General features: G+C 43.0%; 1 protein-coding gene across 9 annotated transcripts in view; it reads right to left on the bottom strand.

Annotated features, from left to right (window-relative positions):
* The window catches only part of GPM6B (glycoprotein M6B), a 111,539-nt gene that overhangs the window by 2,876 nt on the left and 95,505 nt on the right, over nt 1–13,158 (bottom strand). For 6 of the 9 annotated variants that reach the window (XM_076357370.1, XM_076357405.1, XM_076357362.1 and 3 more), the window contains 5 exons: nt 10,882–11,068; nt 7,810–7,966; nt 4,446–4,617; nt 2,445–2,518; nt 2,070–2,135 (listed from right to left, as the gene is read on the bottom strand). In XM_076357370.1, coding sequence (XP_076213485.1) covers nt 2,070–2,135; nt 2,445–2,518; nt 4,446–4,617; nt 7,810–7,966; nt 10,882–11,068 — 656 coding nt within the window. Of the gene's footprint in view, nt 1–163; nt 1,361–2,069; nt 2,136–2,444; nt 2,519–4,445; nt 4,618–7,809; nt 7,967–10,881; nt 11,069–13,158 lie in introns of those variants that run through there. The other 3 variants (XM_076357379.1, XM_076357428.1, XM_076357410.1) reach the window with 1 other exon arrangement.

Raw genomic sequence — 13,158 nt, 5'->3', positions numbered from 1 at the left:
AAAAAGTTTTGCGCGTGGCCGTTTACGTAATCTGTAAACTACGAGGTGCTCAGAAGAACTGCTTTCTAAGGTTGTGGTGTTTATGCAGATCCAAGCCCAGATCCTGGTAATTCTTTTCCCCCAACAAGCAGATGAGAATTCCACCCTCCCCCTGGAAAAAGCCTGAAACTGTAAACAGTTTTATTTACGTGAACAAGGCTACATTAACATATTGAAAAATTAAACAACAAAACACGAGTCCAAAACTAAGCAAAAGCATGCAATCTCTGGGTTAAGAAGTCTTAATCGTATATTTTTATGACTACGTTTTAAACTTCCATTGTCCAACCTCAGGTGAAGGGTTTTATATCATATATAGCAACTGGTTCTTTTTTTATTATTACTGTTATTGCGTGGATTTTTTCTAGTTTGTGCATTCATCTCTTCCCGACTTCTTTTCACCACACTTCATGCAAAAAATCTACATCTGAAAACACTGATTCACTTCTCCTTTTTTTTCATCCCAGCAGTGTAAAAAGGTCTCCGTGATCTATGCATGGTTTTGCTTCGCGTGCGGTCATACTTACAGTTTTGAGATCTGGCTACTGAGAAATCAGTTACTAAAGTGCAAGCCATACAAGAACAGAAGCGATTTATACGCCGTTTCTTACTAGTTCAGGGTCCAAAAGGAAGAAAGAATGTGATTGTTTTTACGCAGAGCTAATACAAGGATGTATTTCCTTCCAGAGAGAGCATGATTTGGCAATTACTCGAAAATGAAGTACAAGAAAATAATCAACTTCATCATCCGGGCACTGGAAATACAAGCCAACTAATTCATAATACCTGGGCTTCTGATTTCTGCCAAAAGAGACCGGCACTACTTTACTATTCCTTTTCTTTTGTGTCATGTGTATTTTGTATGCTCAGGGGGGCTGTATTTGGTGTTCAGGATGAAGAATAAATCAGTAATTCTGACCCTGAACTGTTCCAGTACTTGTTTTAGAGATGACCGTTAGAAAGCAAGTGGAGACTTGAAAATGGAAACATCCCATCTTGGAAGGACGATTTGTAAACACCCCTACAGTAACTGAGTTCTCTCGACACGAAAAAACAGCCAGATCTCATCCACATCACAGTTCATATACAAGAAGTCATTTCATTAATCTGATAAGCTAAATGATGCTTACTGAAGCTATTTACAATTACTGTAACAAAATTCAGAAAGCTAGACTTTTAGCCTAGGGTGTCAGTGGTATTTCAAGCTACGCAATGCAGCTCTTTACTGGGCTTATACAATTTAGAATTTAGTGCAGCAATCTTCCCGACTCTTAAACTTCAAAACAGCATAGTTATATGTAGTAGCCATCATGTAGATCAGCTGGTGGAAGAGAACAAAATACAGGAGAGTAAGATACAACACGGTGACGGCTCAAGCCCATCTGGGCAACTGTCGATACTTTTACAACAGACGTTATTGCGAGCTTCTTCCAGGGTGAAGATGCAAGATAAATAACTTGCCGTTTATCCGGAGAGGATAACCTACATACAGACCCATACAAGGCTATTTCGTCACCGGATAGTGAGTGTTACGCCTGGGTTTGGCTGACATGAGGTTAGAAGCTGGCAGCTAGAGGAAGCGTTAGACTTAGGAAGCAAGTCATCTCGTTAACGTCCCCTTTTTCCAACTGCTACCTGTAACTGGCATTGCGGAGTTGGACTAGCCAAACTGCCTGCGTCCAGACAAGAAAACCAAGAGGTTACAGGCGACTGGTCAAGTAAACTACAAAAATGAAAAGAAATAGCGGGCATAAAAATAGAAGTAGCGGGCAGAAGTATGATTTTCAAGGGACGTACAAAGAATTTTATTCTAAGGATGGGGGAGGTGGGTTAAGATGACTTCTTAAAGCAAAAGTTCGGGACCTGCTGACCTGTAATGGCCAGACCATAGCAGCAAATAATGGCGATCACAGCTCGCCCTCCCTCATGTCTAGTGTCACTATTTTTAAGATACACGAAATTTAATCTTAAAGCATCTTAAGCCTGAAAGGAACATGTTACACAATAAAACAACAAAAAATACTACCCACCAATGCTATGACAGTGGCACCAGCTCCAGCACAAGCCACAATGAACAGGTGATAAGACATGTAGAACTAGAGAAAAAACATGTTAAAAACATTGAAGTAACTGAGGATAGTATAAAATGCGTTTCAACTGTTCTAGAGAATAAGGATAATAAAAGCGTCTTCGTAGCAAAGTATTCAAAGCTTTAGAAAATAAAAATGTTCTGAAATAATTTAAATTTTTTGGATGACCTAACAGAATAATTTCACTGTTGGGTTTAAATCAACCTCTTTACACTATTAGTATTCGTTTTCTCCAAAAACTTCCACGTTATTATTTATTACATGGTGCACAAGTGACTTGTAGGCAAAAGCTGCACACAGGTTGCGTTTCTGTACCTCATTCGTGTTGCAGATGTTCTCTAAAATCGGGCCACAGGCTTTGCCAGGTACAGCATTCCAAGGGATAATACCTGAAATACCACAGCAAAAGAAACCGCTAATTTTAGCAACCAACACAGGCTTTCTGTTCCTCTCTCATCTTTTCCGCCCACTTGCCAGTTGTGTTCCCATTCTGGGCATCCGCGCGTTGACCAGTACAGCTTTGAGTTGGCGGGAGGAATTAAAGCAACTCACTCAAGTTGTGCTTTCTCCCCACACCGAGGCTTGCTGCCAAGATACGTTCTCAGATGTGGTTTTCCCATATGGCAGCCAAATGGTTGGTTGGGTTTTTGCACTTCGGGTCCAGTCACATACTGCCTACTCCCCCACTCAGCACCGAAAGGGATAATCTGCATCTCGGAGGTGCTTGGCACCTTTCAGGATAGCACTTACTAGATTAAGTTCTACTTGAACAAGTAACTACTGTAGTAGAGTGTGAATATGGAGCTAGGGAGAAGAATTACAGAAGGATTTTCTTCTGTTTTAGTTCCAGTAGGTAAAAAAGCGTCAAGTGAACGCTGCTACAAGAAAATGCAGTCTGACGCACCTCACATACTCCCAATTACTTTTCTTACACAACTGAAAATCTGGAAAGTCGACAGGATCTAGAAGGTTTAAAATAACCTAAACTTTTAGGCCCATAACAGATGTAAAGCTTAAGCAAAAGCCATTTGAAACAGGAGGAAACCAGTTTGTCTCCTCCATATACCTTCCATTTCAAACTCAGCTGGTTGGAATTAGCAGCTCTGTAAGGGGCAGGTCACTGAAATTATCTCAGGATCGTATGGCTTTCAAAAAGATTTTATAGGATTTACTTTAAAGCCAGCTTCTTCTCTGCAATTGCAATATACACTTGAAGCCACCGCTTCCGCCCAAAAAAGTGAGGACAGTTCAGTGACACCAGTCGCCTGTTAAGGAGCTGCTCTCTCCCACCGCTCATTGAAACCCAAATGATTCTACTGATCGGAGGAACAGCACAGCCCTACACGGCGCTCGTACAGCTGCGAAACAACCAGGAGAAGCAGAAAGGTGGAGAAGCACATCTTCCCCCTGCACTCCAAGGCTTTGGCTGAAGAAAACGTCTTCCCAGCCTCTTGCTGTCAGTTGCCAAAATAGGATGCAAACATTTAACTGATGTGGGACTCCCTGCTTTTAAAATTAGTATATCTTCTCTTCTCCTACTGGACTTACAGCCCAGACAGGAAAGCAAAACCAAGCTTTCTTACTTTTTCAACTCTGAATCCGTTTTCTCAGCTTTGAATGACTTAGTCCAAAGAAAGAAACATTCCCAGAAAATGCTAGCTAAAATGAAGCCAAAAGTAACGGTGACAAAAGCTCTTCTGCACAAGGGAAGCTGAAAAGATTAACTTCAGGAAAAATTCACCTTAAGGAATGAACTATTTGAAAAGCCTGACCCTATTTTAAGCTGTTGTCCCACTCCCCTGCCACCTGCACCCCCCCTCGGATTTCAGTGTGTCATCAGAAAGCAGTATTAATTCATTAATAGTTAAGGCAGACTCTTGATTGCAGGTTTTTGGTCTTCTAACTGAAAGTAACTGTTAGAGCAAAGTTCAGGTGTTAACTTCATATTTAAATGTAAAAACAGCTTTTTGAAAGGAAAGAATACATGCATACGGGGGTTCAAAAACCAGAATCTGGTTATCTATTTCTCAGCGCTGTTTCTAAGCAGTTTATTTTGAGGCTGATCTATTTTTAAACCCAATATTATAGTATTGGAAACCGCTACAAAATCATTTTAGATAAATGACTTGCCAGTTCAGTTGAATTGATTGCATCTGGAAAGAGATCGGTGTAATCTGAATTAATTAGAAAAGTAATAGCACATTCAGAGATACAAGATGGTTTTGCATTTGGTTCATTTGATAAGGCTGAGACGAAACTACTGAAGACAGACCAAGGAGAAAGGATAAAGCATTTAACCAGGATTAAAATGAGTACCGTATTGCCTGATATCCACGCAGATCTGGTCCCCTGGAACTGTCACATTTGTCTGAAGAGATTTGATGACTTCGCAAGTTGACCATATGTTATAGAACATAAAGACAGGCACAGCAGAGAAGCCAAAGACCCCAAGCCAGGCCACTCCAAGCACATAGGTGAGGAAAACAAACTGGGCAGAGAAAACACAAGCACTTCACCTTTATTCTTTGAAAAGAATACTTGAATGTTCCTTAAAAATGCTTTGAAATAATCTTTAAGCATACTTTCAGAAATCAAGTAATAAAACATTTGATTTCCAAACACAAATAAAATCAGTGTTCTTGTTGTTTACAAATATTTTGGTAGTTTAAGTGCTACTGAGAAAGTAAATCAGACATTCCCTTTTTCACCAGCCTGCTCGAGCAAACAGCTTGCCCTCCTGAAAGAGCAGTCCATTAATTTCTCAAGATTCTTAGCTAAGCAAGGATGCTGGTTGTAGGCTAAAACCAATAAAAAGCCAACAGAAGTCAATTTAAGGAGTCTTTTTAATTAACTGTAACATACTAGCATTTCTATACAACTTGCAAATCCAAAAAACAGAGTGAATCGATGTTCACAGCGCTCTCCCGTACTCCCTGACTTATTGAAATCAATTTTGAAGGTAACACTTGAGAATACCTATTTTTGAAAACGTACCACAACTGTTACAGCAGATCAGAAAGATTCAATTGATCTGATACACATTGCCAAGAAGAAAATTAGTTACTTTACCTTAGAGAATCATGGATTTTCCATTGAAATTTGCTGGTTTGGGTTTGCTCTTTTTAGAAAAAAATTATGATGTGCATTTTCTTTGCTAAGATTATAAAGTATGGCACTCACTGCGTTGGAAATCTCCAGCTTCCCCCTCCCACTGGACCTCTTCCCTCTTCTTCTAAGTTTTATGGTGAAACAGTAGCTCTGGCATCAGTTCCTAGCTCCCTCCTCCTGGTGAGACTAGGATTTGGATCCTACTTGGAAAGCGGGGGAATGCTGTTATATCTTGTGTGTTCCCTTTTTACTGTTATTTAACTGTAGGTGGACTGGAGAGGCTTTACTTCCCGTAAAGCACTGATGCTGTACTATCTCACTTGAAACTTGCGTGCCAGAGAAGAACAGCAAGGATGGGAGAGGCTCTGAGGGGGGAGGTTGTCTCAGCCTGTCCCAGAACTGACAGACTGAACTAATGCTGCAGCGGTGGACGTTTGCATCCTCATAGGTTTTTGTCCAGACGCGCTGAACGACCCTGCAAATGTTATAGCGAAGGTTGAGCAATTGGTTAGATTTTATGGTGAACGAAGGCGGTGTGTGGGGGGAGGGGGAAGTGCTTGCAAAACTAAGGCCCATAAAAAACCCAGCTAGCCTTTGATTTATACACAACTGAACTGAAATACCCTATTTCGTGTTTGATAGTGCTGTACACCAGACCTGTATGTTTTATGTGAGAATTGAGAATTCTCTCTTTGGATTTTTGGTAAGGACCAAGTGGACCAGTTTAAAGGATTTCAATAGATACACTATACGTAAAATGGGGTTTTGCATACGTATATGTGGAAGTGTGCACGAGAGGAAGTCCACAAAGCCTGTAACTCCTAAAATAGCCAGGAAGAAACACACTTGCTCTCACTTTTAATGCGGTAACTGTGGGAAATGGCTATTCTGCATTACCACAGCCAACACAAATAATTCAGGGAAGTCGGAAGGCTGTCTTCTGTAATAACCTTACGCACGGTGGAAGGGGCTGCCTTTCAGGACCTCGCTCGGTAATGTAACGAAGGAAGAAGTAGAGGAGCTCTTGATCAAAGAGGCAAAAAAAATCACTGTATGTCCAACAGCTTGTTGTCTGTACCCAGCTGCAGCCACTAGCCTGTTAAGATACTGTATCTCCTTGCAAACCTTGTTCTAACCTTGGTCTTTAAAGCAGCTCTACCACTACACAGCAGCATACAGGCATTTTTATGCCATGACTCTCACCGCTAACCACTGATGTGTCTTATCAAAGCTCCAAGCCACTAGTCAGCTGCTAAATTCTCTCCTTCATTGTGTGGACAAATACTGGCAAACATGAAAACACGTTTTTCTGTCGTATTTCCATGTGTCACACTGGTATTTGTATAAGCAGCTGGCAATCATGTGCCTGCAACTACTCAACTGCACAAGCAATTGTCTGCACTAATGAGATGCAGGTATGTCTATGTTTCTACTGTGTTTTGGATCTTTGGAAAACACTGCTTTAGATCTGATTTTGCTCCTCAGTGAAGACCATACTTGCTAGAAAAAGAGCGAGTGAATAGCTGCTTAACTGGAAAATGATCGGATGTCTTATTTTTATTAGCTCTTGAAAAATTCAATAAGTATCCAACAGCACAGTGGAAAATTGCTAACCCTCTTGAAAATAAACATGCATGTCCTTTGTATTTAACCAGCTGAAAGTACATATTTTTTAAGTACAGGATATAGATTGTATATTAAAATGCAACAATCACATCAAAAGCCTCTTCTCTTTTCACCCACACTTTCCCGTGGGCGATCTGTCATACTGCTTAGCTTCCTCCATAACTGCGAGCTTTGAATTCAGATTTTCAGAAATAGCTTTGAAATCCTGTCTCAGAAACATAGTTATGTTTCTGTTCTTGCAGAGTGTGCCTTAGGGGGCAACGTGGGTGAGAATCTGAAGTTTTATTTTTAGTTAAACTTTGTTTAAAATTTTGTTCTAATACAGAAGTATACTGAAGGGAAGATGGCTTGTAACTTTAAGGCTTTAAGTGTTTCAGCTTTGCGAAAAAGACTCACTATTATATTTGTATGCCTTCTGCCATCTGCAAAAGCAAGACAGCAATACTTGATTCAAGTGCAAAGATGTTGCGAAGCTTCATTCATTACTGTTTGTCTGAAGGTTCCAGACATCCTCAAGCAGAACTGACTATGGAAGTCAGAGGCATTACAATTTGTTATTTAAATAGTTCTGCAAACCACAGCCATTTTACAGTCTGCCTTTAAGCATCACTAGTGTGCTCCATGTTTAAAAGCACAAATTTCATTTTGTCTCCTATTGAGTGTTTTAAAGTTAGCAGTCTCCATCAACTTAGTTTAGACCAGTGGGTTCAGCTTTATGACAGGGAGGCCGCGGTAGCACCCTGACAGTCCATGTGCAGAATTTGGATTTGACCAAGCATCCTCGAAGTTCAAAGAAGGAACAGCAACAGCGATTGACTCTAACCACCCATAAGGAGTTAAACAAAGAAGGCAGCAATATATTGTTGTTCAAAAACACAGGAGTCAAACCGAGCTCACCAGGTTTTAGCAAGCGAAGACGACTGTTCCCATTTCTAATGCTACTCACCATTCCACTGATGCAGCGGCCACAGGCTGTTGTTTTGAACTCTCCATGCAGCTTCTTCACAGCACTTGTTGTATAAAAACCTTCTGCCAAAAGGATTATTCCATATAAGAAGAAAAATGATGCGATGCCGTAAATTACATACTGCATTAGCTGTATTCTAAAATGGAAAAGAAAAAAAGATATAATCCGATTTCAGTCCTATAAAACCAAAGTCAGTCATCCCAAATCGTAATAGGTATGAGGTAACTCCTTTTCTAGAAATACAGTTCAAGGCTCCTTAATGCATTTTAAGCAAGCGGGCTGCAGGAGAGTGCCGATACAACTATCCTGCTTCTACAGGTAAGCAATACTGATGTGCATTAGTCTTGCATCTGCTTGAGCATCCCCTGTTTGTGCTGCAGTTCTTACACTGACTGGTATTAGTCACCAGCTTGAAGCCACAATTTCATGCCTCCACTATGGAGATTTTTTTTCCTGTTATCGATCTTGACATCTAACTCAGGGAATGTCTGACAGGGACAACATAGGACTTTGAAATGTCAAAGGCTGGAGCTGAACTACCAGGCTCCATGGTGATTCCTTTGGCTTAGGGAAAGGAAGCAGACCCTGAAATTCACCATTTCCACCTGTAAAATCCAGTTAATGGATTGGCAAAAATTTGCAAATTCAGTGATACTTCTGTGATACAAAACTCAGCAAATGTGCAGTGACTTCTCCTGAGGAATGGTTTGCTCTACAGCCCAGGAGGATACTTCCAAGTGAGCAGGTAGTTTCAGTGCTTTAAGTCACAGCAGTGTGGAGCTCCCCAAAATGTAATTAAATTTTAAAAAACTGAAAAAAATATTTAGGAAATGCTTCCATTTCAGGTACTCTGGACCATCCAGAGGAAGAAGATTGCAGGGCACGTGGCATAGGCACTTCCCTGGGATACAATTTGAGAAGGTTCTCAATTCCTTAAAAATCTACCATCTGCAATGACACTTTTACGGTATTTTTACTCTGGCTAGAAGAGGTAAATGGAAAGAATAATTTCTAAATATTATCAATCAGATTCAGTATCTGAACCTGATTGTTTTGGAGGACCAGAATGCCGTATCTTTCATACGACATTTCTTCTGGTCTCCAAAAGTCGTATTTTGTTATTAGTACAACTTCTCCAGAACTTATGCCTTCTTAAAAGTAATTTGATTGTTGGGATGGTTATTCTGGATGAAGCTATTCACAGAACAGAGAGGTTAATTTTATACATCCATACTGCCAGTTTTCTAAGGAGAAATATATTTTTCCTCAAATGTTTTTTTCAATTCTTACCACTCCCCACTAAGTAGCTGCTAGCATACAAGTACTTGTTAAATTTTGTGGGTAACTGCAGGGTCTCTGTGGCTCATGTGCTGGAGCTGGCGACGCAGTGCCCAGCCGCAGCTGGGTTGGGAGGCACTGGGGGGACACATGGGGCCCTGGTGGGGTGCAGTCCCAGAGCTGTGTGGCAGGTCTGGGCACAGGGTGTCCTGCAAGGGGAAGAAGCCCCGAAACAGTGCTGTGGGACTGATGCCAATGCTCCCGGGGGACGGGAAGGGGCCAGTTGTGGAAGTCTCAGGCTCAGTGCATGCAAACTGGCCCACAAGCACAAGCCATGTGGGACCCCTCTTCACAGACGCACGTGGCCTGCACAGGGACCCCCGCCCAGAGCCCTTGGGAGGCTTTCAACAGGTTTCGGCTGCGCTTCCTCAAACTGCCCCCCCTGCCCCGGGACGGAGACATCTCCAGGGGCCGGCCACGCGTGGTGCTTGTGGCTGGCGCTCCCCCATGGTAAGCAGCAGGCAGGAGGCTGAACCCAGGCCCAGTCAGCATCCCGACACCAGCACGCAGTCGTCATGAATCGCACCTCGAGCAAAATTCCTCACTGCCACCAGACAAAAGCCTTTTCAAAGCCTGGTGGTCCAGCTGGAGGGACCGCGTAAGGCCCAGTGTCTTTGGACCACCGGCCCAGAGCCTGGGACCTGCGCATCCCTCAGTGTCAAGGGGAACGAGAGGCTCGCGCCCATGGGGCTGGGCGCGGGCCCTGACACAGGCCTCCAGGCCTTCCTCTGGTATCATGGAGAGGCCTCGGGAACACAAAAGCCCCAAATATTTCAACGGTGGTTACTTCCAAAGGCTACAGTCACACAGACAAACATTTAAGCTCTTTCCAGTCTTTTCTCTCTTTTTTTTCTTGTTTGTACAATACCCGCCCACCTTCTTCTGAGGGGGTGATGGACAGAATAACACTTCCCAGTTATTTGTGTCACTAAAATAAATTCATAACACTAAATCTACCATCTTTCAGATTAAAACTGTTGCCCCTTGTCCTGTCACTACAGGCCTTGGTAAAAAGTCTATCTCAATTTTTTTTATATGCTCCCTTTATACATTGAAAGGCTGCAATGAGGTCTCCCCAGAGCCTTCTCTTTTCCTGGCTGAACAACCCCAGCTCTCTCAGCCTGTCCTCATAGAAAGCGTGCTGGCCACGCTTCTTTTTATGCAGCCCAGGACACGGTTGACTTTCTGGGCTGCAAATGCACATTGCCGGCTCATGTCCAATTTTTCATCCACCAGTACCCCCAAGTCTTTCTCGGCAAGGCTGCTCTCAATCCCTTCATCCCCCAGCCTGTATTGATATTGGGCATTAGCCCGACCCAGATGCAGGGCCTTGCACTTGGCCTTGCTGGACTTCATGAGGTTCATACTGGCCCACTCCTCAAGCCTGTCCAGGTCCCTCTGGATGGCATCCTGTCCCTCAAGCGTATCAACTGCACCACTCAGCTCAGAGTCATCTGCAAACCTGCTGAGGGTGCACTCAGTTCCACTGTCTACATCACTGACGAAGATATTAAATAGTGTTGGTCCCAATAGAAACAGGTTAAGCAGGATATACGCTCTGGTTCTTTGTGTGTAAACACCAAAAAACCACTGAGTGCTGCTGGACAAACAGGCAACCTAATACTGAGGGATGGAGACCGAGGTTTGAATCCGTCTCTGCTCATTTAGCATGAAGGCGTTATGAAGAATAATGGAAATGGGAGGCATACTTACACTTCACTCAGCAAAGCATGGTCGCTGGCAGTCGTGGAGAAATGCTGCTCAAGGATAGACACAGTTCCCGTGAGCGCCACATGGCCACAGCCACAAAACAACGCTACCCCCGAGAAGCAGAGAATGGTTGCCACGAGCGAAGCATATGGCACTCCTCCTAGGCACTTAATGCAACATTCAAAGCAACCTAAGCAGAAGAGAGAAAGCAAAAGAAACGTTATGAGCAAAAAGCAAATTATGAGGAAAAGAATATCCGTCCTCCACTTGGTAAAAGCCATAGGGACTAAAAGGCCCAGGCATTGACATGCTAAGCAAAAATCTATAGGTGGTACAAGACAGCATCATCCTCTAAAGCAGTGACCTACAGATCTGTTGGTATAGACTCAAAGCCCAGAAAGTGGGCTGAGTGCTCCTATCTTTACAGGATCAAGAGGAGATCGATGAGACAGCCTATGAAATAGAAAAAAACCCACTTGTCTGAAATGACCCATTGCGATTCAGCTGCTCATACAGAGCTCACCGTGTTTCAGCATTACTGATACTAACGGCAGGAGCACTAGCTATGCTGGCACCATTCAGGAAGCCAGAGAAGCAAATACCCAAGACAATGAAGCCTTTTGGAAAAGTAAAAGATACTTTGCACTTCCATTGGAAGAGGAATACATCTAGGTCTGCAAAACTTCCACTCTCCCCTGACTCCCGATTATCTTTTTGTATAAATCTGTATAAGGTTATAGGGATACAGATATCTTAACAACAGAAAAATTGAATGGGGGCCAGAGAATAACAATTTTTATCGAGAGCAGTGAGATGAAGCTGTATTACACAGACAATACATTTCCAGCTTTATAGGGTACACTGGATTTACAGTGATCCCTGAATACAGTCTGCAGTAGCATAATCATAGTTTTAATGAAATGTATCGTTTAAGCAGTCTGAGTTAACAAAACACCCCCCCCGTAACGGCTGCTCTACAAACACTGTAATAAGGAGGTTGCAGCTGAATTGCCAGGTTCCTCCCGACCGCGCGGCCTGAAAATCCATCTGCTTGCAGAGCTGGAAAATGTAAATCGGAAACAAACACAGCTTTTAACTGCACTATAATGGTAATGGCAATCCATACCAATTCATTACTTCAGGGTGATGGCATTAAGCTGTCTCCATTAATGTGCATTTCATACAACTGTGCAAAACACAAGCCATTAAGACAACGCTTAATGGAGCAACCAGCATTGCACGTCGCAGGAACAGCCTGCTGCTTCTACGGGAAAGCGCTAAATGGACAAAGCACTTGAAGGCAGGGAGACAGCTGGCGAACACATACATCACATCACATCTTCCCGCCCCAAAAATTCCTCACAAAGATCAGCAAGTCTCCATCCACCACACGAGGCAAGTTTACTTTTATCCCCCTCCCTTTCCCACTAATGAGTGAGTTGCAGAGCAGGCACTTCCTTGAAGCACTGAGGAATAATATGCATCTGATAATTGAAAGCTTTCCCATTTCATAAGTGGGAAACTCTTCTTTTAGAGAGTCACTAGCAAGTGTTCTAGTCAGGCTTAAGCAGCTATCACCACCAAAATGACTTATGAAACGCCACTTCGCTAACTGCAGACAAGATTTAATTGTACAGAAACAAGCCTGGGAAGCTTTTATAGTCAAGCCCACAGCTGGAGTGCATTCAGTAGGAACTATCTTCATGACAAAAATACTGCCAAATGAACAAACGCTGCAGCTTAGCAGTGACGGGGCAAACAAAATCCAAATGCACGCTATCAGAGGAAATCATCTCTGGGTTTTGTTTTATCACAGAGGTCCAGAGTTGAGTTCAGACACCAGACCTTGCAGAGCGATCCTCCGCTTTGGGGAATCTGCCTGAGTGCAGCTCACAAGCCACACGCAACAGCAGTCATACATGTAAGGCTGCCTCGCCTCCGCAGCATCTGCTCCTGGGTCAGGCCCAAACCTCCAAGAGTTAATCCAAGAAACGCTGGCACCTGGCACAGGATTAGCAGTGAAGGATTATCCAAGAATAACCACGCTCCGATCCAGCAGGCAATGCTCAACACACATGTAGCCACAGCCCAGCACAAAACGAACGGCCTTTTGGGCCGCACTCCTAAAGGAGAAGGTGATGAAATGCTAGATCATTGCTTGGTGTAGAGGAGGTTGATCATCTAATCATGCTGATCCACAGACTGCTTTGCAGAAGGATCCCATCAAAGATAGGAAATAAAAACAGCTGGAAGCAAAGCCAAGGGACTGACAAGGTCTGA

This window comes from Aptenodytes patagonicus, chromosome 1 (assembly GCF_965638725.1).
Source record: "Aptenodytes patagonicus chromosome 1, bAptPat1.pri.cur, whole genome shotgun sequence".
In the NCBI taxonomy this organism is placed as follows: Eukaryota; Metazoa; Chordata; class Aves; order Sphenisciformes; family Spheniscidae; genus Aptenodytes; species Aptenodytes patagonicus.
The sequence above is the reverse complement of the archived record's forward strand: the minus strand, read 5'-3'. Positions and strand labels throughout refer to the sequence as shown.